This window comes from Malus sylvestris, chromosome 3, assembly GCF_916048215.2.
Source record: "Malus sylvestris chromosome 3, drMalSylv7.2, whole genome shotgun sequence".
In the NCBI taxonomy this organism is placed as follows: domain Eukaryota; kingdom Viridiplantae; phylum Streptophyta; class Magnoliopsida; order Rosales; family Rosaceae; genus Malus; species Malus sylvestris.
The window spans coordinates 12,765,267-12,790,162 of NC_062262.1; the positions used below are offsets into that span (position 1 = coordinate 12,765,267).

At 39.2% G+C, this 24,896-nt stretch overlaps 2 protein-coding genes across 3 annotated transcripts; one reads left to right on the forward strand and one right to left on the reverse strand.

The window, feature by feature from the left end:
* Positions 1–1,277: 1,277 nt before the first annotated feature.
* Positions 1,278–24,226, reverse strand: LOC126614195 (uncharacterized). Of its 2 annotated transcripts, XM_050281781.1 has the most exons (25): positions 23,827–24,226; positions 23,246–23,413; positions 22,215–22,289; positions 21,260–21,338; positions 20,668–20,732; positions 20,420–20,509; positions 20,178–20,267; positions 19,986–20,072; positions 19,302–19,385; positions 18,023–18,142; positions 7,993–8,021; positions 7,769–7,901; positions 6,704–7,264; positions 5,659–6,185; positions 5,479–5,542; positions 5,267–5,369; positions 4,994–5,148; positions 4,403–4,528; positions 3,753–3,823; positions 3,385–3,447; positions 3,113–3,185; positions 2,176–2,295; positions 1,999–2,076; positions 1,794–1,844; positions 1,278–1,701 (listed from the first exon to the last, which is right to left on the reverse strand). In XM_050281781.1, the coding sequence occupies exons 1-25, from the start codon at positions 24,073–24,075 to the stop codon at positions 1,600–1,602; spliced, it is 3,363 nt and encodes a 1,120-aa protein (XP_050137738.1). In that variant the 5' UTR covers positions 24,076–24,226; the 3' UTR covers positions 1,278–1,599. The 2 variants fall into 2 exon arrangements, with proteins under 2 accessions (XP_050137738.1, XP_050137739.1); XM_050281782.1 differs by lacking the exons at positions 23,246–23,413; positions 23,827–24,226 and having other exon boundaries at positions 20,668–20,727; positions 22,215–22,231.
* LOC126614202 (uncharacterized) lies at positions 11,961–17,739 on the forward strand. Its single transcript, XM_050281791.1, has 2 exons — positions 11,961–12,710; positions 17,554–17,739. Exons 1-2 carry the CDS (start codon positions 12,033–12,035, stop codon positions 17,665–17,667), a joined length of 792 nt encoding a protein of 263 aa, XP_050137748.1. The 5' UTR covers positions 11,961–12,032; the 3' UTR covers positions 17,668–17,739.
* Positions 24,227–24,896: the final 670 nt, after the last annotated feature.

The following is a 24,896-nucleotide window of genomic DNA, read 5'->3' on the forward strand; positions in this document are numbered from 1 at the left end:
GTTCTGTAAATAGGTCATTAAGTATTTTAAGGAGTTCCTCAATCCTTGAGGAGCCAAGTCTCTCTTTAAAAAAAAGTATTTTCTTATTTCTTGGTTGAAATTCCTATTTTATCCCTCAACTTAACCGAAAAGTTAACAAAAAATGCTACTAGTGCAACAAATGACATAATTCAAGGACGAGAAAAATTATTCGTAGAGATCAGGGATGAAAACTAAACTCCTAATATAGCTAGGGGACCTTTGCTACAATTTAACTTTAATTTTATTCTTTTCCCATCTACCAGCTGCCCTTTCTTTGTTTACTTGTCCTAACATTAATAATCACTTAACGAATTAGATAACTATTTTGTTTTTGGTTTTTGAATTTTACTTTTTGTGTTAGTTACAATGGAAAATATGTGGAGGACACGAAATCAAAACTTAAAACAAAAACCAATAACTATTTAAGCCTTTTTCACTTTCAAAATTTTGTTTTAGTTGTCACATCCCAGCCCGTGGTGGACCACTTCCCGGGCCCGCTCCACCACCGTAGCACGATATTGTCCGCTTTGGGCTTACCATTCCCTCACGGTTTTATTTTTGGGAACTCCAAAGTTAAGCGAGATGAAGGCCAGTGCACTCCCAGGTTGGGTGATCCACTGAGAAGTAGCTCGTGAGTTCCCAAAAACAAAACCGTGAGGGAATGGTAAGCCTAAAACGGACAATATCGTGCTACGGTGTTGGAACGGGCCCGGGAAGTGGTTCACCCCGGTTAAACTGACACATCCCGATCCTAGAATCAAGGTGTGCTAGCCATCACGCCTTGATTCTAGGATCGGGTGTGTCATTAGTCCATTCTTTCTTTTTCTCATCACCCTTCTTCATCCCTCCCGTGCCCATATACTTTCATCGTATCTTAAAACATGAAAAGCAAAAATTTTAAAATTAAAAACAAAATAATTATTAAAAGGGTCCTAAATATATATCGATAACTATAACTAACACAATAAAAGATCATTGGAGGCAATATTTCCTAATATTTTTATAAGCGAGTACATTTTTTACCTTCTAAAACGGGCCTAAACATTATGTTTGTGGGGAAGGATTGGCAAGTTCCAAGGGATTGGTACCAAGGTAACAAGAAATGGAACCCAAGAAGTTGTTTGGAACCATGGCTTCTACCATACACTTGTTGAACTCACTAACAATATCAAACCGTTCAGCATCAACCAGTACACAAAGATTTATACGAATAGCGATCCTACGGAACCAATTCAGGAGCATCTGCTCGAGCAAGGTAACGGAAAACTGCGTCGAAGCTTTACTAGTTTGATATAATCTCGTTATTACAATTGTATCTTTTCCTCTTGGTATATCATTATTTCACGACTCATGTGATCCGAAAATACATTTAATCATCCCTATTAGGGATGACAAGATATTACAAACTCAGCCACGAGAAGATATACAACCTAAATCGACATTTACTGTGCACATAATGATGAAAAATCAAATATACATAGCTCATTAGAAAAAAAATTAAGTGAAGAGTGAGTGACAAGCAACGTGTGAGGTTCTATATGATTAAAAAACCTACCACACGTATCCGAAGTTGCATACTCATTCAATCTTTTCTAACACCTCCAATCTGGTTTTTCTCTTCCAACTTTTCATTGTGGCAACAAGGTTGATCAACCCAACGATTTGATTTCTTGTGTATTCCTGCAGAAGAGAAGGTAAGTTCGTATTCATGATGTACGATAATCAGTGTCCAAAATCTGGGCAGAGTAAGTCTGTAACAATGAATCTCTTACCGGGTGAGCACATGCCCAGTGCACATATTCAGTTTCCGGGAGATAGTATGCCTGATCAAGAGTAGAAAGAGTGAAAGTTAGTTTGCGAAACCCCACTTACACTAAATTGTTCCAGTCGCTTATCTATAAAAAAAAAAAATCAAAAATTCCCAAAATCTTGTTTTCATAAGATCTTGTTACGTAAGTAGTCTACGTTTGAGCTTACCTTAATGAAGGCTTCAACTATTTGTAAATGGGGCTTCACATTCATGGCCACAAAATGCTGCAGGCCATTGATCAAAACCTGAAACCCACAAAGGAGTCCTGAAATTTATTAAGCTGCAAAGGAGAGAAACGCTAAAGGAATATTGAAATGCATAGCTGGTCCAATTTGAGAGAGAACCTGTAGATCCAACGACATGAGAGCCCGCCCTTCATCTGTACACCTCTTGACACGGGAGAGACCTTCTATGAGAGTTTGGGCAACAATTTCAAGTCCATAGTCTAAGAGGAGGTCTTGAACCTACATGCACCGATACATGATATGTTACATGTGCAATTTAATCAAGCATATTTTTATTTTTCAAATGCTCACTTTAGATCACACATAAGGCTCTTAGCTCAAACAAAAGGTGATTCACTATGCAATTACCAATTTCATATTTCGCAGTTACGTCATGTCAAAAATGCTTGTATAAGATATACGAGCAATTTATCCATGTAGTCTGATATACACAACTTAAAACCTAAGATATTATTTATCGCCCGGGGAAAATGGAACTTTAGACAGAGAGGAATGGCCTAACAGAAATAACACAATAACAATCCATACCCAATGTAAAACTAATAACTTATTTTCTTTTTCTTTTATGACCCGGGAAAAACTTAACTTTAAGATATAGCAGAATGACATAACAGAATGACCACACGAACCCTATCCCTCACTCCTCTCCCACCAACCAAGATTAATACAACCAACACAATAAAATGCAGGTATTAACATGCATCATCGTGCATAAGAGCCATCATATTAACCATCCAAACACATTCCCCAGCCCTCCCCCAACCCCAACACAGTATACCACAGGTATTGACACATCGTTGAGCATGAGGGTCATCCCAACCATCCAAACCCATTCCTCCCCGCCAGGGCTCTCACCAAAAAAAAAACAAAGGAGAACAATAAAAGGTATAGTCACAAACATGACACAATGAACTACAGGTATTAACTAATACTGCACACAATAAATAGCCGTAAAATTTGGTCATAACCATATTGAGAGAGGAGCAACTTCTCCATTTTGTGATTGTTCCTAGAAAAACTAACTGCCAGCAATTACCTCCTTGCGGATTCCTCCATGAGCAAGCCTTGTTTTATAGTGCTTGAATTCTCCCAATAACAAATCAACATACCTATTAAAGCAACAACTCATGTTAGAAAACTTGACACTTGTCATATGGTACTAGAGAGAAAAATTGGGGCGAAAGGCATTTCAGCAAGATTTTTTCACAAATTTCTGTTTCTTGCACATATACCAACATGATCAAGGATTGGCATGCAAAGAGGAACCATGAATTAGACCTAATAAAGAATAAATATCAAGAAACTAACCCATTATGCTCTAGTCCAAGCTCTTTTACTTCCCATTTTGCATTAGCTATCCGATCCACATAGCTGCAAATAATGGCCCATGAGGGACTTGAAAGTAAAAACCATAGATAATTGGAGCAATAAATATAATGCCGATATTGCACTAATTGCTGGTCAAAGGATGCCAAATTGAGTTATCTTTTTTTCATTTTTTTTGTTTCCATGACAATAATTAGAATGACAACTTTATGCTCATATGATGAAATGAAAAAGTAGATACCAAGAGACAAGGGGAACTTTTTTAAATAAAATGATGTTTAATTTATCTGTGGAAAGAAACACCTATTAGTAAAATAAACCCAACCAGACCATGAACTCTGTGGTCTTACCCATTAATATGGAGCAGTTGTCTTGCAGTTGTCCTATGGATGTGCTTTACAAGATCTGGTACAGCATCAACCTAATAAAGATATACTTAACTTTCAAATCTGAATTATGGGCATTCATCAAGAAAATTTAATCATTTGTCAAAAAATTTGACACTTACAGATGAATAACAAATGAAGAAAGAAATCAAACAAGTCATATTAAAAAAATTGTGAGAAACATACAAGAATTTAATTGCTTGGATGAAAATTAAATGCTTTTTTAATTATATTATTAATTATATAAGCCTATCTAGTATATAACAGTATCGATAAGTTTCCACTAGCAGTGGCAATATACATACATTTTTCTTTTTCTACTTTGGTTTCATGTTTTAATGTCAAATGCACATTATCTAAGAAGTATCACTTTCCAATACAAATACAATTATACAACCTCCTCATAGTATCATCCATATCACACAGATATTTATTTATGAGATTCAATGGTAACAAGAATCATTTTCTAATAATAAAACATGTTCCTAGTCATTTGTCCCTGAATAGTCAACTATGGAAAGTGAAACTAAGATCGTATCACATCATTTTAACATTTCACCAAGATAGCATGAAATCTTTTGAAAACTCCAGCAGACAATAACAAAGGAACCTACTAGATGTGCATAGAATTCTTCAACTACAGTAGCATTACGCTGAAGTAGCATTGTCTGGAGATGAGCTTTAGATCTATGCAATATTCGAGCAACAAGGGAGATAGTGTCAGCACCTGCGCATCTTTCCTGCAACATAATGGTTGTGCAACTTAAAGCAGTTTTACATTGCATATGGCTTCGTTCTAACTATAACCAAGAAAGTACAGAACATCTGGTAACTTCCATGCCATCATGGAATAGCATAATATAAAATTTTACTAAGGAATTGCATGAAATTTATGAAGTTATACTGCAATATTACAAGGATTGAAACTAGTGTACAGCATCATCGTCTCTTAACATTTAAAAAGAAATAGAAAGGATGACTGAAACATGTATAGGTGTAGCACGCCAACCCATATATGCTCTGCAGACCATGATAAACTGCCAATATTAATAAATGCACTAGTATGGCACATATAACTTTCTAACTTGTAAGGCATGTAATAAATGCCCAAGGCACATAAAACTCAAAAAAGTTGGAATGAAAAGTTATTATTATTTTCAATCTGAGAGATGATCCAGGAGGACCATATGATATTTAATTAATACCTTGAGACCAAAGGATGTTCCTGGTGCGTTACTGGGAGGACTCATTGGAGTGATGTCTGCAAATGAAGAATTTATAGATGTGGATGAAGATGACGGGGCCTTTATCCACTGGTCACAGTCCTTTTGTATTCTGGACAAGGCTGTCTTCAGCCGATCTGTGTAGAACATGATAAGGTTTTCAAGTGTGCATCAGAATGAGAAAGTATTGTAATCAGTAGATGATCAGATAAAGAACGCATAATAGTTTGAAGCAATGAAAAAGAAAGCACTCACAATTAATCGGATCAGGTGACCCTTTTCCACCTGAATTGCTGTTTTGCTGAGCAAATGTTTCAAACACAAAATGAAAAAATACCTCAAACAACTGGCATATCCCCTGAAACAATATACTGAATCAGGAAAATAGACTCATCACAGGTTTTTATTAATAAGCATAAAGAACAGACACAAAAGTGAGAAAAAGGTACATAAAGAGTATAAGATACCTTGAAGAACTCAACGTTGACTATTTCTAATTTCTGCATAAGCCTGGCATATTTATCCATTGACCTAAAATGTAAAAGAACATACAGATCAACTGATCATGCATCCATTACCAAATACATAATTCAAGCTTTTATATCTGAAAGTTCAAAAGACTCTCCAGTAAATATAGAGCCGTTCACCTTAGAAGACAAATAGACGATCCAGTTTGGGCTGTGATTTCTCCATCATTACAATGTAAAGACTGATTTCTTGAAAGTCTAGGTTTCGAAATTCGACTTGGGAGTTGACTATCCTCATCAATAAAGTCTGCAAGAAGATCTTCATTTTCTTCTTCCGAAACAGAATTAGCACCATTAGAATGTCTTGAATCACTGCTTGGTGGAGAGACCTTATCACCAAGCCTTTGACTAAAATTACCATCAAATTCACCAGTTGTGCCATTCCATTTAAGACCTTCTTTGGATGTATGTGCCAGCTTTAACAAAAAGGGGTTTCCATTTCTAAGCCAATTAGAGAATCCACTCTTCTTGGTGCCAGTATCAACAACACTTGTAGACTTAGAATGTAGAACCCTGGCATTCGACTTACCCTCAAACGAAACAATTATAGGTGCTCCATCACCGGCAAGCTCAGGAAATGTAATTTCTTGTACTGTATCTGGTGGCATTATCAACCAAATTTCTCTTTCCAACACCATTTTAAGCGCCTGAAAAAAAAAATGTTTCAATATCTATATAAGTGCATCTGGACAGTGTTGTTCATAGTAAAAGCTTAATTCTACTACGACATAATTTAAAAAAATAAACTAATGAGAATGTGTAAAATAAGTGTTGGGAGGCAAAACTGTTCAAACAAAATGTTTCTAAGATATTTGAATTGAAATAAACACACAAGACTTGACAACCATGGTGGCAGACCAGTTATGCGCATGCCACCTAAGTAGGATAACAGGATTTTATCGTGCATGTGATATTACAAGTTTGGACAAGTAAAAGCAAATGCACTAAAAGACTATTTATGTATGTAACATCACATCAGGTAGGTGAGCAATGTCTGGCAGTCCACAACTCTTATTTCGTCATGAGTTCATAACAATCCATAATTTCTTAATCAGTAACCAATCCATTTTATAAAAATTAAAAAGAAAAGAAATAAACAAAAATAATATCAATCATCACATGGCATAGCCCTATTTGGAGGACAAAACCTGTGAAGTTAACTTACATATATATTCTGCCGATGAAAAGCTACAAAATAATTTTCACATACTGCCTTCAACTTCTGCCTGAAGTCAGCAGCTTCAAATCCGCAAAATGCTTCCCCGGCCAAGATGAAGACACCCAGATCTTCATAGTTTTTCAAGAATTGGTGTATGCTAGCAGAAGAAACAGAAGTCGAAGAAAGCAAGACCGATACACGAGTAGTTGTGAGTTGCAAGAGATTTTTGCGTCCCCTCTGAAGGGTTTGTGAAACAAATGCTGTGGCATCTTTCCTCAGTTGATACCACGGGGATCCACTTGTTGATGTTGTACTGTCATCCTTACTTGCCTCATCAACTAAATTTTGATAACTAATGGAAGTTGTGTTTCCTGTAGATTCAACCGCAGAGCAGGTAGTTGTAGGATCATCTATGTAGGCTGAACCAGGCACTATATCTACAGATTCGACGAGAGAGCCATTAACTTTTTGGGAAGAACAAGGAGGTGAAATTTGCTGAACCCCTCCTGGAGTGGGAGAGACGTCACTTTCCTTCTGTGTCATGCTTGGAGTTTTACGGGCTGAATCCTAAAACAAAGACAAATATTCCTCTCATATCCAGAAAAACAAAAAGATTCTGTTTTTGTGGGATCATGTATGTATGTAGGAACCATATTTCTGCAAAATACCTAAAGTCATAAAGTCATAAAGTATGTGACCACTATGGCTGTAATACAGTTAACGGAATCCAAAGAAAACTAGTAACAGACCAAAACAGGTTAATTTAATGTATAATACTGATACATAATACATTTGAGTGCATAAATATTTTGCAACACAATTTTCAACTGTTCTGACAAAGCAAACAGAAAATGATTTAGAGACAATACTGCATAGCAAAAAACTTTCTAACGGAAAGGTCACATTCAAATATACTTAACCAGCCAATGGTAATAAGCAGTAACATAGAGGAACTATCAACTAACATTATTTAAAATTTGGAAGAAGTTCATGTGACAAAACTAAATAAAGGCATTACCAATTATATACTAAAAATAAAACGATCAAGTAAAAGCGTGAGTCGAAGTTTACCCAATTATCTAGCTGAAAGCCCATGATTTCATGATATGAACACATCAATTTGAAAAGGATAGCTAGTGTGTTTAACAAACACTGCCTAAACTTTGGTTCAGGTATCTGAAGGCATAGATCGCTGTAGGTAAGTCTGGAATCACATAAGAATGCATTAGCAAGCATACAAGATGTACAGTTCTATTACATTATGATTCTAGCACTGGTAGATGTAGAAAATGTACCGACTATTTTGCATTTGAAATCCCTGATCCTGCAAAGATAAATTAATCATCTAAGTATAGATGTCTCACAATACAGCTATAAAGTGAACACCATAGGCCTTATCTTCTCCTCTTTTAATAAGAAACAAAATTTTGATCAAGAAAACAAAAGATTTACTCTTTAGTCCAAACAAAACAGCTATAAACAAATTGCACAAACAGAAAATTGAAAGATTAAGGTCCCCAGCAAAGAGAAACCTAAGGACTGTCTAAAATGTCTCTTGAGCCTTGACACAGACACCAGGAAAATGCCAAAAGTATTCTTCCCCCAAAGAAAGCCCACCTAGTTATTATGTTCAAAAATTCTATTGTTTCTTTCCATCCAAACAATCCTAACAACCACCAAAACTGTGAAGTGCCACAGAGTACTTGACTTCTAATCTGCACTGTGTCCCAAAAACCCCTCCACCAAAATGGAATAACAATCTCCAGCCCAAGCACCCACTATTCCAAGCACTTGCATCTACCTTGCACAAGTTCGAAGAGGAAAGGGCAATGATGAAAGAATAACCATCTTTGTATGGAGGAATGAGCAGGTACTTGGTCTTCTTATATGGAACACATTCCAACACTGGTAGAATTTTGCATCAGACTAGGCCCAAGCCTCTGTTGTAGTTAAAGCTCTCTCGGAGCTTCCCAATACCCAGCTCTAATCAAGCCATTACCAATTTCTTTTGGTCTGCGGTTTAATAAAATAGGGCCATTAGCTAGCTCTACCAACCTTTTAAGTCATCCACCCAAGTAGTTTTCTTTAGCTGGCCTGGTTTTCCTCTACTATGCTCCCACAACCTCTCGTGATCCAGTCCCTCTCCCAACAATTCTAATTCTTGGGCCCCAGTATTACCCTTTCCTGTACTAGGCCCCCTATGTTTCTTCCCATCCTTCTACCCCTTTCGTAATCTTCATTTTTTATTCTGATAACAGAATATGGTGCACTCATCCTTTTCTTGCTCCCAAGTGTACCCTTCCCCATTCTTCACCTTTTACCTTGTGTTTATAGGACTCAAATTTCGTGCTACCCTCTATTTGCCCAAGCGTACCCATCCGACCCCTTTCCTCATCTTCTACCTTGTGTTGATTGGATTGAACTTTTGTGCAATCCTTAATTCACCCAAGACTGACCTTTGACTGTGATTATGAGTGTCCCAGTTGTACAAAAGGAAACCTGGGATGAATCCAGAATATCTTTTGAATCATAGTCTTATGTCAAATAACATCAGCTCAAAAACCTTCTACTGTCCATAACCGAAACGGCAACATTACGAAATGATCCAGCCACCCTAACATGATAAGTTGTTTTGTACCCACTTTTTGTAAACCCATCATTAGAGCTCTCCACAGAGATCTTACATAGCCACCTATTACTGCAGTATCCCTAGAGAAGCACAATGCTGCCTCTTCTGAAGCTCCTTGATTTGAATAGACGTTATTTTAAGGGTGCTGCTATTGGCACTCCAAATTTCTATATTCAGAAACAATAATACACATACGAGGAGTGCAAAATGACTTTTTGGAGTGCCAATAATATCTCACTATTTTAATTGAATGCTTCTCTGAAACTCCTTAACTCCGCCTATGTCTTACATGGCCGGTCCCAAGCCCGGATAAAGGAGGAGGGGGAGGGCGTCAGGTAGTCGACAGCCGGCACTCCATGATCACGTCGAATCCTTATGAAAATGAATCCAGAACAAAATCGTGCTAAAGCTAGGGCGTCACCCGTAAGTGGCGCGCTGTGTGGCCCGAGCACAGTGATAAGTGAGCAAGGGTCGCTGTATCTCCATCGGCACCCGGATGCAGTGTTAAATGAGCAAGGGGGCCATAGAAACTTCTTTTCGAACGACTCCACTCAAAGTTGTTTGGGAGCATATGCTCCTATCAACTTTACCCGGGACACACAAAAGAAGTACTTTGATCCTATTAGACGGGGGAGGGTGAAGAAGCTAGGACAGAAGGGTAGAGTTCAAGAGAGCAAAATGCGTTTAGGAACGTGGAATATAGGAACCTTAACGGGAAAATCTATGGAAGTAGTGGAAGTTATGGTGAGGAGAAGGATAAATATTATGTGCCTACAAGAAACTAAGTGGGTTGGTAGTAAGGCAAAGGATCTAGAAAACTCAGGGTTTAAACTTTGGTATTCGGGCACAAATAGAACGAGAAACGGTGTTGGCATCATCGTGGACAAGACCTTGGTACAAGATGTTGTAGATGTCAAGAGGGTAGGAGATAGAATCATGGCAATCAAGATTGTAATAGGACAAGAACTTATCAATGTGATTAGTGCGTACGCACCTCAAGTAGGGTTGGATACGAGTTCGAAGGAGAAATTTTGGGAAGATCTTGGAGACTTGGTGCAAGGAATTGCTCAGACGGAGAAGTTATTTATAGGAGGAGATTTAAATGGACACGTGGGCAGGGAGACAGGCAACTATGGAGGTTTTCATGGTGGCCATGGTTTTGGGGAGAGAAACGAGGATGGGGAAGCTATCTTGGATTTTGCAATGGCATATGATCTCTTCTTAGCCAACACCTTCTTTAAGAAGAGAGAAGAACATGTGATCACCTACAAGAGTGGGTCGTCAAAAACACAAATAGATTTTCTTCTAATGAGGAAAGGGGATCGTATAACTTGTAAGGATTGCAAAGTTATACCAGGAGAGAGCGTGGCTAATCAACATCGCTTGTTGGTGATGGATGTACATATCAAAAGAGTAAGACAAAAGAACAAGACTTGGAAGTGCCCAAGGACTAGATGGTGGAATCTAAAAGAAGAAAAACAAGCCATTTTCAAAGAGAAGGTAATCACCCAATGTGTGTGGGATAGAGAGGGGGAAGCTAGCCAAATGTGGGATTCCATGGCTAGTTGTATCCGAAAAGTAGCAAAAGAGGTATTAGGAGAGTCCAAGGGCTTTGCCCCACACCAAAAGGAATCTTGGTGGTGGAATGAGGAGGTACAAACAAAGGTGAAGGCTAAGAAGGAATGTTGTAAAGCCTTATACAAGGAGAGGACCGATGAAAATGGTGAAAGGTATAGAAAAGCGAAGCAAGAGGCGAAGAAAGCTGTCAAAGAAGCTAAGTTAGCGGCTTACGACGATATGTATAAACGACTAGATACCAAAGAAGGAGAGTTGGATATCTATAAACTATCTAGAGCAAGGGAAAAGAAGACAAGGGACCTAAACCAAGTGAGGTGCATCAAGGATGAGGATGGAAAGGTTCTTGCTACAGAGAACGCGGTTAAAGACAGATGGAGAGGTTATTTTCATAATCTCTTCAATGAAGGACATGAAATGAGTGCTTCTTTAGGGGAGTTGAGTAACTCAGAAGAGTGTAGAAACTACTCTTTTTATCGTCGAATCCGGAAGGAAGAAGTGGTTGTAGCTTTGAAGAAGATGAAGCATAAAAAAGCAATAGGCCCAGACGATATACCAATCGAAGTGTGGAAACTTTTGGGAGAGACAGGTATAACATGGCTCACTGACCTTTTCAATAGGATTTTGAAAACGAAGAAGATGCCAAATGAGTGGCGAACGAGCACTTTGGTGCCTATCTACAAGAATAAGGGCGACGTACAAAATTGCATGAACTATAGGGGTATTAAGCTAATGAGTCATACAATGAAGCTCTGGGAGAGAGTCATTGAGCATAGATTGAGGCAAGAGACACGGGTTTCGGACAACCAATTCGGGTTCATGCCAGGGCGCTCAACCATGGAGGCAATCTATCTCTTACGAAGATTGATGGAAAGATATAGAGATGGGAAAAAGGATTTACACATGGTCTTTATAGATTTGGAAAAAGCGTATGATAGGGTCCCAAGAGACATTCTTTGGAGGATTTTAGAGAAGAAAGGAGTACGAGTAGCATATATCCAAGCTATAAAGGATATGTATGAAGGAGCAAAGACTGCCGTAAGAACTCATGAAGGACAAACCGAAAGCTTTCCCATAACTGTAGGATTACATCAAGGCTCATCCTTAAGTCCTTACCTTTTTGCGTTGGTAATGGATGAGTTAACAGGACATATTCAAGATGATATTCCTTGGTGTATGCTGTTCGCAGACGATATAGTGTTGATAGATGAAACTCAGGAAGGGGTAAATGCAAAGCTTAACCTTTGGAGAGAAGTGTTGGAATCTAAAGGTCTTCGCCTAAGCCGATCAAAGACAGAATATATGGAGTGCAAGTTCAGTGCAAATGGAGGCCAAAACGAGTTAGGGGTGAGGATCGGAGATCAAGAAATACCAAAGAGCGACCGTTTTCGTTACCTAGGATCTATCTTGCAAAAGAACGGAGAATTAGATGGAGATCTCAACCATAGAATACAAGCTGGATGGATGAAGTGGAAGAGTGCATCCGGCGTGTTATGTGACCGCCGTATGCCACTGAAGCTCAAGGGAAAATTTTATAGGACGGCAATAAGGCCGGCGATGCTGTATGGCACAGAATGTTGGGCGGTGAAACATCAACACGTACACAAAATGGGTGTAGCGGAGATGAGGATGCTTCGTTGGATGTGTGGGCACACGAGAAAGGATAAGATTAGGAATGAGGATATCCGGGGTAAAGTAGGAGTAGCCGAAATTGAAGGAAAGATGAGAGAAAATCGGTTACGGTGGTTTGGACATGTGCAAATAAGGCCTACTGACGCTCCGATTAGAAGATGCGACTATGGGACAGAGGTTCAGGGCCGAAGGGGTAGAGGAAGACCTAGGAAAACTTTGGAAAAGACTCTAAGAAAAGACTTAGAGTACTTGGATCTAACGAAGGACATGACACAGGATCGAGCACAATGGCGTTCTAAGATTCATATAGCCAATCTCACTCAGTGACTTGGATTTTCCAAGTCTCCAACCGAGAAGTTTTCCTCACTCGGAAAATTAAGGGAACACTACCCCAACCTACATGCTCCACTCAGAAAGCTTCAACATACAAGCTTCAACATACAAGCTTCAACAAAAGAAAATTCAAAGAACTTAGCGAAGAAGGCTTTGGTGTATTTAACACAATACGTTGAAATGAAGGAAAGCTTATTTATTGATATCCCCGATAAGCTACAAATATGTACATATACATGAGTCAAAATAAACACACAAGAGGGAGCCTTCACAAAGGTTGCTTAGGAGAAGTCTCAGCAGTCGGTAGAGCCCCAGAAAGAGAAGGCACCGGAGGGGGATCATTTGGAGCCTCAGTACTGGACAGAACCCTAGAAGGAGGAGGCATCAGAGGTTGATCATTTGGAGCTTCATTACGCGGTACAGCCCCAGAAGACGAAGGCAATAAATGCCTTTGGAACAAACCCACAAATCTCTGATGATCAAGTAAAACCTGACCATCAGTTTCCTTCATCTGGTCAAGCTTCCTCTTCATGTTTGTAGCATAGTCATGTGCGAGCCGGTGCAACTGTTTATTCTCATGCTTGAGCCCTCTAATCTCCTGTTTGAGACTCATCACTTCAGCCGCCAATGATTCAACTTGGCGGGTTCGAGCAAATAGGCGTTGGGCCATATTAGACACAGAACCTGCACACTGAACACTGAGAGCCAGCGAATCCTTAACAGCTAACTCATCAGACCGTTTGGAAAGTAGTCTGTTATCTTTGGGAGTGAGAAGGTTCCTGGCCACCACCGCAGCGGTCATATCATTCTTCATCACGGAATCCCCAACGGTAAGAGGACCAGTAGGGGAGACGAAGGATGGGCGCCATATGTTGTCTGGAGAAGGCGGGGCTGCCTCTTCAACAAGGTTCAAGTCAAAACGACGGTCGGAGGGGCCAGACATTTTCAAAGGTGTTGAAGAGAGAAGAGGTCGGACAAATCAAGATCTTAGAAGTGCAAGAATGAAGCTTCTACTGGTGGAGATTCAAGTGTGCTTTGGAACTTAATGCCAGCCCCTATAAAAATCTGCACTCGACGGAGCTTCAGAAATCGAAGAGGCGCCTGCTCAGAAATCGAAGAGGCGTTTGCTTTCTCAAAAGCTGGGCTGCTTAGAGATCACGAGGGTTGATCTCAGAAATCGAAGAGGCGTTTGCTTTCTCAAAAGTTGGGCTGCTCAAAGACCTCGAAGGCTGATCTCAGAAATCGAAGAGGCGCTCGCTTTCTCAAAAGCTGGGCTTCCCAGAGACCACGAGGGCCGATCTCAGAAATCGAAGAGGCACCTACTTTTCCAGCCTTGTCAGCACCTGTCACACGCACACTCAGCTTTGCGGAAATTATGGGCATTCTGTCGAAGACTTCTGGGGAAGTAGAAAACACATGAATCTTATTGTTCAATCACCCACTTCCCACACGCAACAATAGCTCATGGGTACCACAGATAACTTTGCCAAAGTTCTCTGCCAAAGTTGAGCACGTGAAGCTTGCAGCTCCCACTACATCGCTCTGACCAAGAAGAGTAAAAGAATAGCAAAGAAACAGCACTAACAAAGTTTAGACCCATAAATTTTGAAGGTCTAGCTACCATATTATTACCCACAAGGGTAAAGGAATAGTACCACTGCTGGATAATTGGAAAGTCCCTGTGTGTCAACCTCTGTGCTTCGTGGCAAGGTAGACTAGCAAACATGCCCAACCTTTACTCACATTCGAGAAAATACTCCCAACAAGATTGCTTGCTCCAAAATCGAAGAGGCACCGCCCTCCGAATCTCGAGAGCCAGACTCCCAACATGATTACTTTCTCAAAAATCGAAGAGACACTGCTCCCCGAATCTTCGAGAGCCAGACCCCCAGCATGATTGCTTTCTCAAAAATCGATGAGGCATCGTTCTCCGAATCAATCGAAGAGGCGCTCGCTTTCTCAAAAGCTGGGCTGCTTAGAGACCACGAGGGCCGATCTCAGAAATCGAAGAGGCACCTACTTTTCTAGCCTTGTCAGCACCTGTCACACGCACACTCAGCTTTGCAGAAATTATGGGCATTCTGTCGAAGACTTCTGGTGAAGTAGAAAGCACATGAATCTTACTGTTCAATCACCCACTTCCCACACGCAACAATAGCTCATGGGTACCACAGATAACTTTGCCAAAGTTCTCTGCCAAAGTTGAGCACGTGAAGCTTGCAACTCCCACTACATCGCTCTGACCAAGAAAGGTAAAAGAATAGCAAAGAAACAGCACTAACAAAGTTTAGACACATAAATTTTGAAGGTCTAGCTACCATATTATTACCCACAAGGGTAAAGGAACAGTACCACTGCTGGATAATTGGAAAGTCCCTGTTTGTCAACCTATGTGCTTCGTGGCAAGGTAGACTAGCAAACATGCCCAACCTTTACTCACATTCGAGAAAACACTCCCAACAAGATTGCTTGCTCCAAAATCGAAGAGACACCGTCCTCCGAATCTCGAGAGCCAGACTCCCAACATGACTACTTTCTCAAAATCGAAGAGAGGGTAAAGGAACAGTACCATTGCTGGATAATTAGAAAGTCCCTGTGTGTCAACCTTTGTGCTTCGTGGCAAGGTAGACTAGCAAACATGCCCAACCTTTACTCACATTCGAGACAACACTCCCAACAGATTGCTTGCTCCAAAATCGAAGAGGCACCGCCCTCCGAATCTCGAGAGCCAAACTCCCAACATGATTACTTTCTCAAAAATCGAAGAGACACTGCTCTCCGAATCTCGAGAGCCAGACCCCCAGCATGATTGCTTTCTCAAAAATCGAAGAGGCATCTTTCTCCGAATCTCGAGAGCCAGATACCACAGACCACTTTTTCAAAGTGCTCTGACAGAGTTAAAACATGTGAAACTGGCAGCTCCCACTACCGTGCTATGACCAAGCAGGGTAAAGGAATAACATTACTACTTCTTAGGGAGACTCCTATATATGTCGACCTCCATCCCCAACAGACAGGCAGACCTGCAAAAATGCTCAACCCTTCATCATATCTGAGAGGGCACTCCCAACGAAGCCTTTCGAAATATTCAGCTTTCCTTCCCCCCGATAATACCTCTGCAAACAAGCTATACTAGAGCAAGAATATCTCATATCATCAGGGTTAAAAGCAAGAGTATCCCATATCATGCTTTTTCCCTGTCTTTTCCTTTGGCCTTGTTTTTACCTGCAAGACAAGGAGAAAGAGAGCAATCAGTCAGCACTTGGAATCAAGCTTCCAGCCAGGAACTGACTGCCTGGAACCCCTTACCTGATTACTTACCTGGCATTGCTCTCGAGTACTCATCTTCAACATCTTATATTTCCAGGGAAGATTCCGCATCTGCTTGGGGAACAGATAGGGCAAGTGCGAAGGATACAAGGAAGCATGTGGAGACAAGCGTAACAGCACACGTGCCGATACATCCATTACTCTGTCAAAAGCAAAAGTATCCCATATCAGCAGGGTGGAACGTACTCTAGATTTGATGGACTTGTTTTGACCCTCAAATTCTTCAGTCGGCCTTATACTCTGGAGGAAACCAGAAAACCCTCCAGCTCAGTTCAAGAATAAGCCTGTGGAAAGTTACTTCTTCAAAAGCAAAAGTATCTCATATCATCTCTTCTCATTTTTCTTCTCTTTATCCTTCATGCTGCTGCAAGATGGGGAGAAGGTGAACAATTAGTCGGAGCTCTGATTGCTTACCTTGTCTGTCACCTCTTTCAGCAGACCCCCTAGCTCGGCGACTTGGGGGACTCCTACTACATGGTTTGTATCGCGCTTGACCAAGCCTGAAACTACAAGTAAGCTTCAAGTGAAATTGATACATTACCTTGTGCATCTCCACCAGTTAAAGATACCACCCCTGGATGGAGGAAGAGTACTTCCAGAGAAGATGCCACATCTACCTATGAGACAGATAAGGCAAGTCAAGACGACACCACACTCCGATACTTAGAAGTTTCGTGATTACGAGATCATTCTCCCACAATATTTCCTAATGTCATTTGTACTAAATCATTCACTTGTACTCACTAAAGGGGAGCTTGAACCTATGTACTTGTGTAAACCCTTAACAATTAATGAGAACTCTTCTATTCCGTGGACGTAGCCAATCTGGGTGAACCACGTACATCTTGTGTTTGCTTTCCTATCTCTATCCATTTATATACTTATCCACGCTAATGACCGGAGCAATCTAGCGAAGATCACAAAAAGCGACCGTTTTCGCTACCTTGGATCTATCTTGCAAGAGAACGGAGAATTAGATGGAGATCTCAACCATAGAATACGAGCTGGATGGATGAAGTGTAAGAATGCATCCGGCGTGTTGTGTGACCGTCGTAGGCCACTGAAGCTCAAGGGAAAATTTTATAGGACGGCAATAAGGCCAGCGATGTTGTATGACACAGAATATTGGGCGGTGAAGCATCAACACGTACACAAAATGGGTGTAGCGGAGATGAGGATGCTTCGTGGGATGTGTGGGCACACGAGAAAGGATAAGATTGGGAATGAGGATATCCGAGGTAAAGTAGGAGTAGCCGAAATTGTAGGAAAGATGAGAGAAAATCGGCTCCGATGATTTGGACATGTGCAAAGAAGGCCGAATGACGCTCCGGTTCGAAGATGTGACTACGGGACAGAGGTTCAGGGCCGAAGGGGTAGAGGAAGACCTAGGAAAACTTTGGAAGAGACTCTAAGAAAAGACTTAGAGTACTTGGATCTAACGGAGGACATGACACAAAACCGAGCGCAATAGCGTTCTAGGATTCATATAGCCGACCCCACTTAGTGGGAAAAGGCTTTGTTGTTGTTGTTGTTGTTGCTTCTCTGAAACTCCTTAATTTGTTTATACACATTATTTTAATTGCTCTACCCCAACACTCCTTTAATATCCTATTGATTAACTTATTAGTACAATACAAAATTTATCCTTTTCTCCATATTATTGGTTTTTATCTTTTTTTATCTTTTTTTTTTGGGGAGGGGGGGGGGTAAGTTTTCAAGAAATACATAAATCCATAACTATATGGAGATATCCATATTTTCTGTGTGTTACCCTAACACTTTTGCATGAAGTATTCTACTTCTAAATCATAATTATATCAGCATACCTCTTGCACAATATTCTTCAATATAGAGTGGGTTTCTGATAGAACTTCCTGCATAAAGAAACTTTGTATCTTCTCAGCAAGGCCAGAGATATCCCCAATTAGTGCATAAGCATCGACCACCTGTTCAACATTTAACAGTGTATCAAGTCCAAATAAACATCACAAAAAAAGTAATACAATTGATCCGTCAACTTAAAGATTGATTGATGCTGCTGCAACTTAAACTTTTCTCTACATGCTCTCACTGAAGTGGTTGCAGTATTGCTACGTGGATCTACATTAACCAGAAAGCTCTAATAGTGAATTGAGTAAAATACCACCCATTAATGATGCTATTCCTTGCAGCTCTCTAATGCCATTCAGTTCATTAAAGATTTGACTTTTCTTCGGGGTGTTTAAATTTGGTGTTTGTTTTTAGTTTTAGGGTGGTGCTATCCACACATCCCTCACGATTTCCAATTGTTGGATCGAATGAATTGAAGAGGATCAAAGGACAGAAATAAACAGGGTGTTTGTGGATAGCACCACCCTAATTTTATTTTTCCGTTTGGTGTCTTTCATAAATCCCTAGGTTGCTTTTTCTATTTCCAATCAAATTTTACTAGCCAAAACAGAATCCAACTAACAGCCCCAATTTTATATCAATCAAATACAGAAAACGTATCGAAATTATTAAGAACTTTCAAAAATAGGAATAAGACAATATCAAACTAACAGACGTTTAAGAAATGCAGGTAAACTTAGGTCAGCACAAGGCATAAGCAATGTAAATACTTAGGAGCACTCAAATTCTGTAGAAGATACCTATGAGTAATCAACATAAAAATAATTCACAACCCTTTACTCAAACAGAGAGCAACATAATATTAACTCAAGAATCAGACATAAGATCACTTCAATACATGATTGGATCAGACGGACAGGAGCAGAACATAGATAAAGAATTAAAAATACTACCTTCACTTACTAGTTGATTCGTCCCTCTTGTATACATAATATGGTACTGATATTCCTAAATAATATGAAAACAGCAGATATCTTTACAGAAACTTGAACCATGGTACTTCTGTATCCATGATGTATCACCCCATCATTGCGAAAAGGATAATGACCACTTAAAAGGATATCATGCTATTTGAAATATATGTAATATAAGAACAACTACATGTAATGACAGTATAACACTCGATAGAAAAATCTTCAAGCAGCGTTTGAGAGAAGATAATGATCCAGTTCTCAGGAAAATAAATGAAAGAAAGAGAGAAAGAAAAGCACTGACAGTTATATAGCCCTCCTCGTTGAACTCCTGGCACACTCCTATCAACAAGGAATCCAGCTTTTGAAGAGTTTTTCCCAGCCAAACCTGCATCCATGTTAGGAAAAAAGACAATGTAAGCATGATAATGTTTCTTGGTTTACCTGTATTACCTAAAACTTAAGCGGTGGGATGCGGGGCAAGAATTCATGATTATTCTATATTCTGAAATGCCCCTCCCATGTGGTCTCTATCCACCACTACATCTCAACATGTGAAACTCAAATTATATTGGGAGGTTCAGCAAAGGGCTTGTAGTTGGTTAAGCCTCAAGAGCATCCACTCTGCACCTGAGGTCTCGAGTTTGATTCCCCCCCCCCCCCCCCCCCCAAAAATCACTTATATTAAAAAAGACTCATATTGGGAGGTGGGAAGGTTCCAATTGGAAGGACTTGCACTGAAGATCTCCTGCTCTAGTAACATGATGCAATTGGCTGGTTGACCACTCTACTCCCATTGCTTATTAGGATGTGGGCCAACAGTTTTTTTTATATTTTAATAAATAAAGTATAATTTAGTAGCCTCACAATGGGGAAATATGCAAACCATAAAGTCCAGATTTTTTTAATCCACAGTCAAAAATATTGAGGCACAGAGACATGAAATATCAGTTAATCTGTTAACAAAAAATGCTTGCTTAATACTTGCCTCTACACCACGGCTCATCTCTTGTACTGCAGAAAGTTCTGAAAAACTATCTAACAGCTGTAAATATTCAGACAGGACTTGAAAGGCCTGTAGATGTACATGAGAATTTAACCAAATGGTTAAAAATTATAATGCAACATGAAACAAAAACTGGAGTATAGTATAAACTGCAGAACAGATATATGCACCCACCTTGCAGTAATTTCCTTCCTCAACCAGAAACTCGAGCTCTGCTTGCATTTTCAGTGCATGGCCAAGCTCAGTTAAAACAGGAAGCATGTCCTGGATTTCATAAAAATAGGACACCGTATAGGTAGGGTTATGCTTATGCAACGAGAACTATCGAAGTGACTATATGATGGGATCCCTAGAAACCAGGGGGAAAAAGTCTAATAAAGATTTACGGCTAACCATGCACAGAGTAATGAACATACCAGAAGAGCTTGTTTCTTTTTGGAATTGGAATTTACAATGAGATCCCTAGAAACCTCATTCCTTGATGAGGTCAGATGCCGCCTTCCATTCTGCAAATACAATTACAAAAACTGTAAATGAAAGCCAGATATAAAAGGAGTTTGCCAAAAAAAACCATATAAAAAAGTTTTGGCAAAAAAAAATGTTATATCAAATAATGAAAATTCAGAATGACCCCATTCTGGATGGCACATCCTCAAGGGCTTACCATACAGATGACATTTGCAACTTTCAAGTCTTTCTCCAATTCCCTGACCAAATGCATCCCCTTCACTGGCCAAAAGTAAGTGTCAACATCTCAATTGAAACTGAAATATATTGTAAATCAAACTTCAGCACTGAACTATTGTTTAGCCAGAACACTAGAGTGAAGAAAGACGCGCGGGGGGGGGGGAGTAGCGTCGAATAAGCAATTACTCAACTACTCTGCCACCCTGGAAACAAATGTTGTGATATTTCAATTCTTGCTGGTTCACCCCCCCCCCTTTTCTCTTTCCCAATGTGGCGGTGATGCTCACCACCTGATTGGTTACCGTTAGATTAGTTTGGTTTAATTGATCTAAGACACGAATCTCGAAATTTAAACTAATCTAAGCAACCAATGGGGTGGTGAGCATCACCCCCATTTTAGGGGGTGAGGAAAAGTATTCCCATATTCCAAGCCACTATTGGGGAGTTTAAAGAACAATTCCAATAACTTATATAGGTAAGTTTTCTAGAAGGCCATGCAGTATAATACTTCCTTAAATGTACTTCAATACAATTGCAGAAAAGGTTTAGACATTTTGATTAAAACTTACCCATTACTTCGTGATGTTCCATAACATTGCGGGATAAACGTTCAGCTACTCTATCCAGTTGGGCCAATCTAAGAGTGGCCTACAAAAAAAAAGTTTAGATGGTAAATAACATTGTTAGACAAGAGGTTGAAAGAACCTAACGAATGGAATTGATTATTACATTTCAACTAACCATGCCACAAGCACGCAACAATAGACTATGGCTATTTATTAAACTCATATGATACGAGTTTCAGCCAGCAACGTAAGCATTACAAGGACATGTAAACATGAGAAGTGAAATGTGCAAGGTCAATAAAAAAAGTGGAAACACCAACAAAAGAAAGACAATTGCATTTAAGCGCTTGTGATGTAACAGAGGAAGCATGAATATCAGACAAGAATGAAAGGCTATGCATGCACAGATCCTAAAGAATCATCAATAAACAATTAAATATGCCACAGCTGCTGCAAAGTATAGACTCATTTATTTCATAACAATTTTCCTGTTCCAATTCAACCCAAATAACGAATCTGACAATAATAGAGAATGAAGGCATGACTATGCAAATAGGTCCATGAAAAGCATTGATTGGTTCAAAACCATGATTAGTAAATGGATTCATCCAAACAGTAACATATACATGTAATTAACACCCAACGTGTAAAGAATTTCCCAATGACTTTGGCATCACATGTATGCTACCTAGCCACAAACATATGAAAAATTATTAAACATTCTAGAATAAGATTGAAACAAAGAGTTCAAGAAAACAGGACATTTAACTCAATTATGCAAAATTTTGATAAAACAATGGACTACTGCAAAATATCAGAATTGTCCATTGAAATATGAAAAAGACAACTTTGAGGACAATCCTCCACCAGGGAAACAAAAGACTACCGTACATGCTTAACAAAATGAAGAAACTGGAATATGTTAGCTAAAAGGAAGATGGAGAAACTGGAAAATCACCTGTCTCTCAAAATAAGCCAGCTCACTTTCTTCAGATGGAATATGCTCTAAAATATTTCTAACTGGATCAAGGTCCTGCATATAAGAAGTGCTTACAAAGCTTTTAAGACAGATGATTCAAATTTAATCCACACAGAAAAAGCAACCACGGCATAAACACTCAGTCAAGAAGTGGAAGCGTTATCAAGTATTATTAGAGTGAAAGAGAAGGCATAAAATTACCAATGAAAACATAACAACAACAACAACAATAATAATAATAGCAAGTGCTCTTAATGATAGCATGAAGTCCACAAAAATGGTTCCTTCATTTTGTTTGTAACCTAACTTAAAGTTTGCTGAAAGATAAAGGGTCCAAATAACATATGAAAGCAAGGAAAGAGAAAGGAGTGAAAGAATTATGATATAAATAATTCCTTTACCATACACCTTATATTATTACTAGTCCATAAGTCATAATTGTTGTGGAGAATACATAATTGGACTACGTAGAATAATTTATAAGGTTGGAGAGAGTGAATCCAAATTGTTTCAATGATTAGCTCCTTCTTGTCATCAACTGCATAATGTTACAATATGGATTTTCCGACTACCTCTGACCAGATTAAATATTTCAAAACCGCTTCTTATAATAACAACTAAGAAAATGAATAGGCCAAATAATTCATTGGCCAAATAAATGAAAATATCATTGGCCAAATAAATGAAAATATATCATTTCTAGTTGTTAAGAAAAATTATCTCCTACATATGTGAGCTACCAATAGCACGTGCAACACCAAAGTTCCCACCGAATATAAATCTCATGAGGGCTAATCTTTTGATTGATGCAAACGTTTCACAATTGAGAAACTATCACAGGAACACAGTTGGCATTTCTTCTGGTTGTCAAGAAACCATTTCTTCTGGTTCACAACATTTCTACTACTTGAAACATGGAAAATGACTTGGAAACTCCCTAAATAACCTAACATTAACAAACTACAAGTCATAAGGGCTACCAAATTAAAAACATAATTATATAGTAGCACCTCTTCATAAAATTCTTCCTCTATCTCCTCCACTTCTTGACCGTGATGTCTGCTTCCATATATTGAGATCAATTCTTCAGAGCTTGATGAGAGACTAAACCTTTGATGTGGAGGCAGTCCAGCAATAGCACGAGCAACAGCTGCAGCAGCCGCAGCTCGTGCAGGAACCTGTTAGGGAAGATAAACAAAACATGAATACATTTTCGACAGAAAATAAACGGTACCCCTGCACCAAGCAGCTAGATTTCGCAATAAGCACAACACTTGTAATCCCTATTTAACGGTGAATTAACTACTACTGTCATATTAATAAGCATTGCTCTTAAAATGATACTTATTCAACTTAACTCTGTTCTTAATCACCACAAAACCGCAGATAGTCACTCAAAACAAACTATAAATCAGTATATAAAGCAAAATTCACACACTTGGAAGAAACATTATCAAATTATATGATCTAATTACAAAACTCAACTCGCTTTTACTCGGAAGCAATCGAATTTCTCACAACTAAACGCGAAACACATCAAATTGGAGCGCCAAAAAGCTACATTACGTGCAAAAACCGAAATTTCAATCACCTCGGGACGATCAGAAGCAGAAGGAAGAAGGCCGAGCGATGTGGCGGACCTAACGGAGCTCAGAATCTTCTCGCCGACCTTTGACAAATCCATTGCACCACCTTGGAACAGCAAAACCGGGACCAAGAACAAAACCCCAGGGCTCTCAAAGCCCTCGCTCAAATCGCCATTAAACACAAACGGATTCGCCAAAACGCTGCCGAAGGGAGACAGATTCGGCCGCATTTCAATTCGAACCTCCGAGATCATGCGGTGTAAAATCCATTGCAGGAAGGAGCTGCGATCGCGGTTTTGGATCTGATGGTTTCAGTGTGAGTCTGCGACTCTGTGGGTGTGGAGGAATTGTCGTTGCTTTTGTAGACTTGGAGGTCTCTCAGTCTCATCGGTTAATCTTGTTATTCTTAATTGTTGTTGCAAGACTAATACAGTAATATTAATGTTTGATTAAAATCCATTACCACGCGTTTGTACGGAATATGTTTAAAATGATAATTTGTTCGTTGGAAGCAAAATACCTAAAACATCTGAACATTTTAGTGTCATTTTAAATTTGTCTTAACATTTTTAAATATTTCAAACAAGTAATCAACCTATTGAAAATATTAAGCCTCGATTAATTTTTTTTAAACATATATTATATTCAAAACCCACTAAATAGGTATATCGTGGTCAACATTGATATTAGTTGCCTTAAAATCGAAATTTCAAACATAGATTATACAATATGAAACACAATTGAAATTATATTAGGATGACAATATTCTAACAAAAGAGAGGGTTAAGATTTCTAATAGGCTTTCCTCATAAGCCGATTCTTGACTCATAAAGCTTCTAGTTCTTATTTGGGTGATGAAGATGGTGGTAACCAAATCATGACAGTCCATACTACTTCAACAACCTCTATGATATTCTTCTCGATGTTGGCGGCTTGAGTTGTAGGGTGGAGTTGGTGGTTTTGTGTTGGGTTTAGAGGTGAAGCAATAATTGTCTAGATTTCAAATCATGACAATTATTGCTTCATGGTTGCATGACTTTAGTGGCGGCTTTGGAAGTGTCAAAGTTAACTTTCA

Excerpts from the sequence above, each read along its gene's own strand:
- LOC126614195 (XM_050281781.1), bottom strand. The coding sequence starts at position 24,075 with ATGATCTCGGAGGTTCGAATTGAAATGCGGCCGAATCTGTCTCCCTTC. Across the intron at positions 7,902-7,992 it reads TTTCAAATGCAAAATAGTCG|ACTTACCTACAGCGATCTAT; the intron begins GTACATTTTCTA and ends ATGTGATTCCAG. Across the intron at positions 1,702-1,793 it reads ACTGGGCATGTGCTCACCCG|GAATACACAAGAAATCAAAT; the intron begins GTAAGAGATTCA and ends TCTCTTCTGCAG.
- LOC126614202 (XM_050281791.1), top strand. The coding sequence starts at position 12,033 with ATGGATGAGTTAACAGGACATATTCAAGATGATATTCCTTGGTGTATG. Across the intron at positions 12,711-17,553 it reads GATGCGACTATGGGACAGAG|GTTCAGGGCCGAAGGGGTAG; the intron begins GTTCAGGGCCGA and ends TACGGGACAGAG.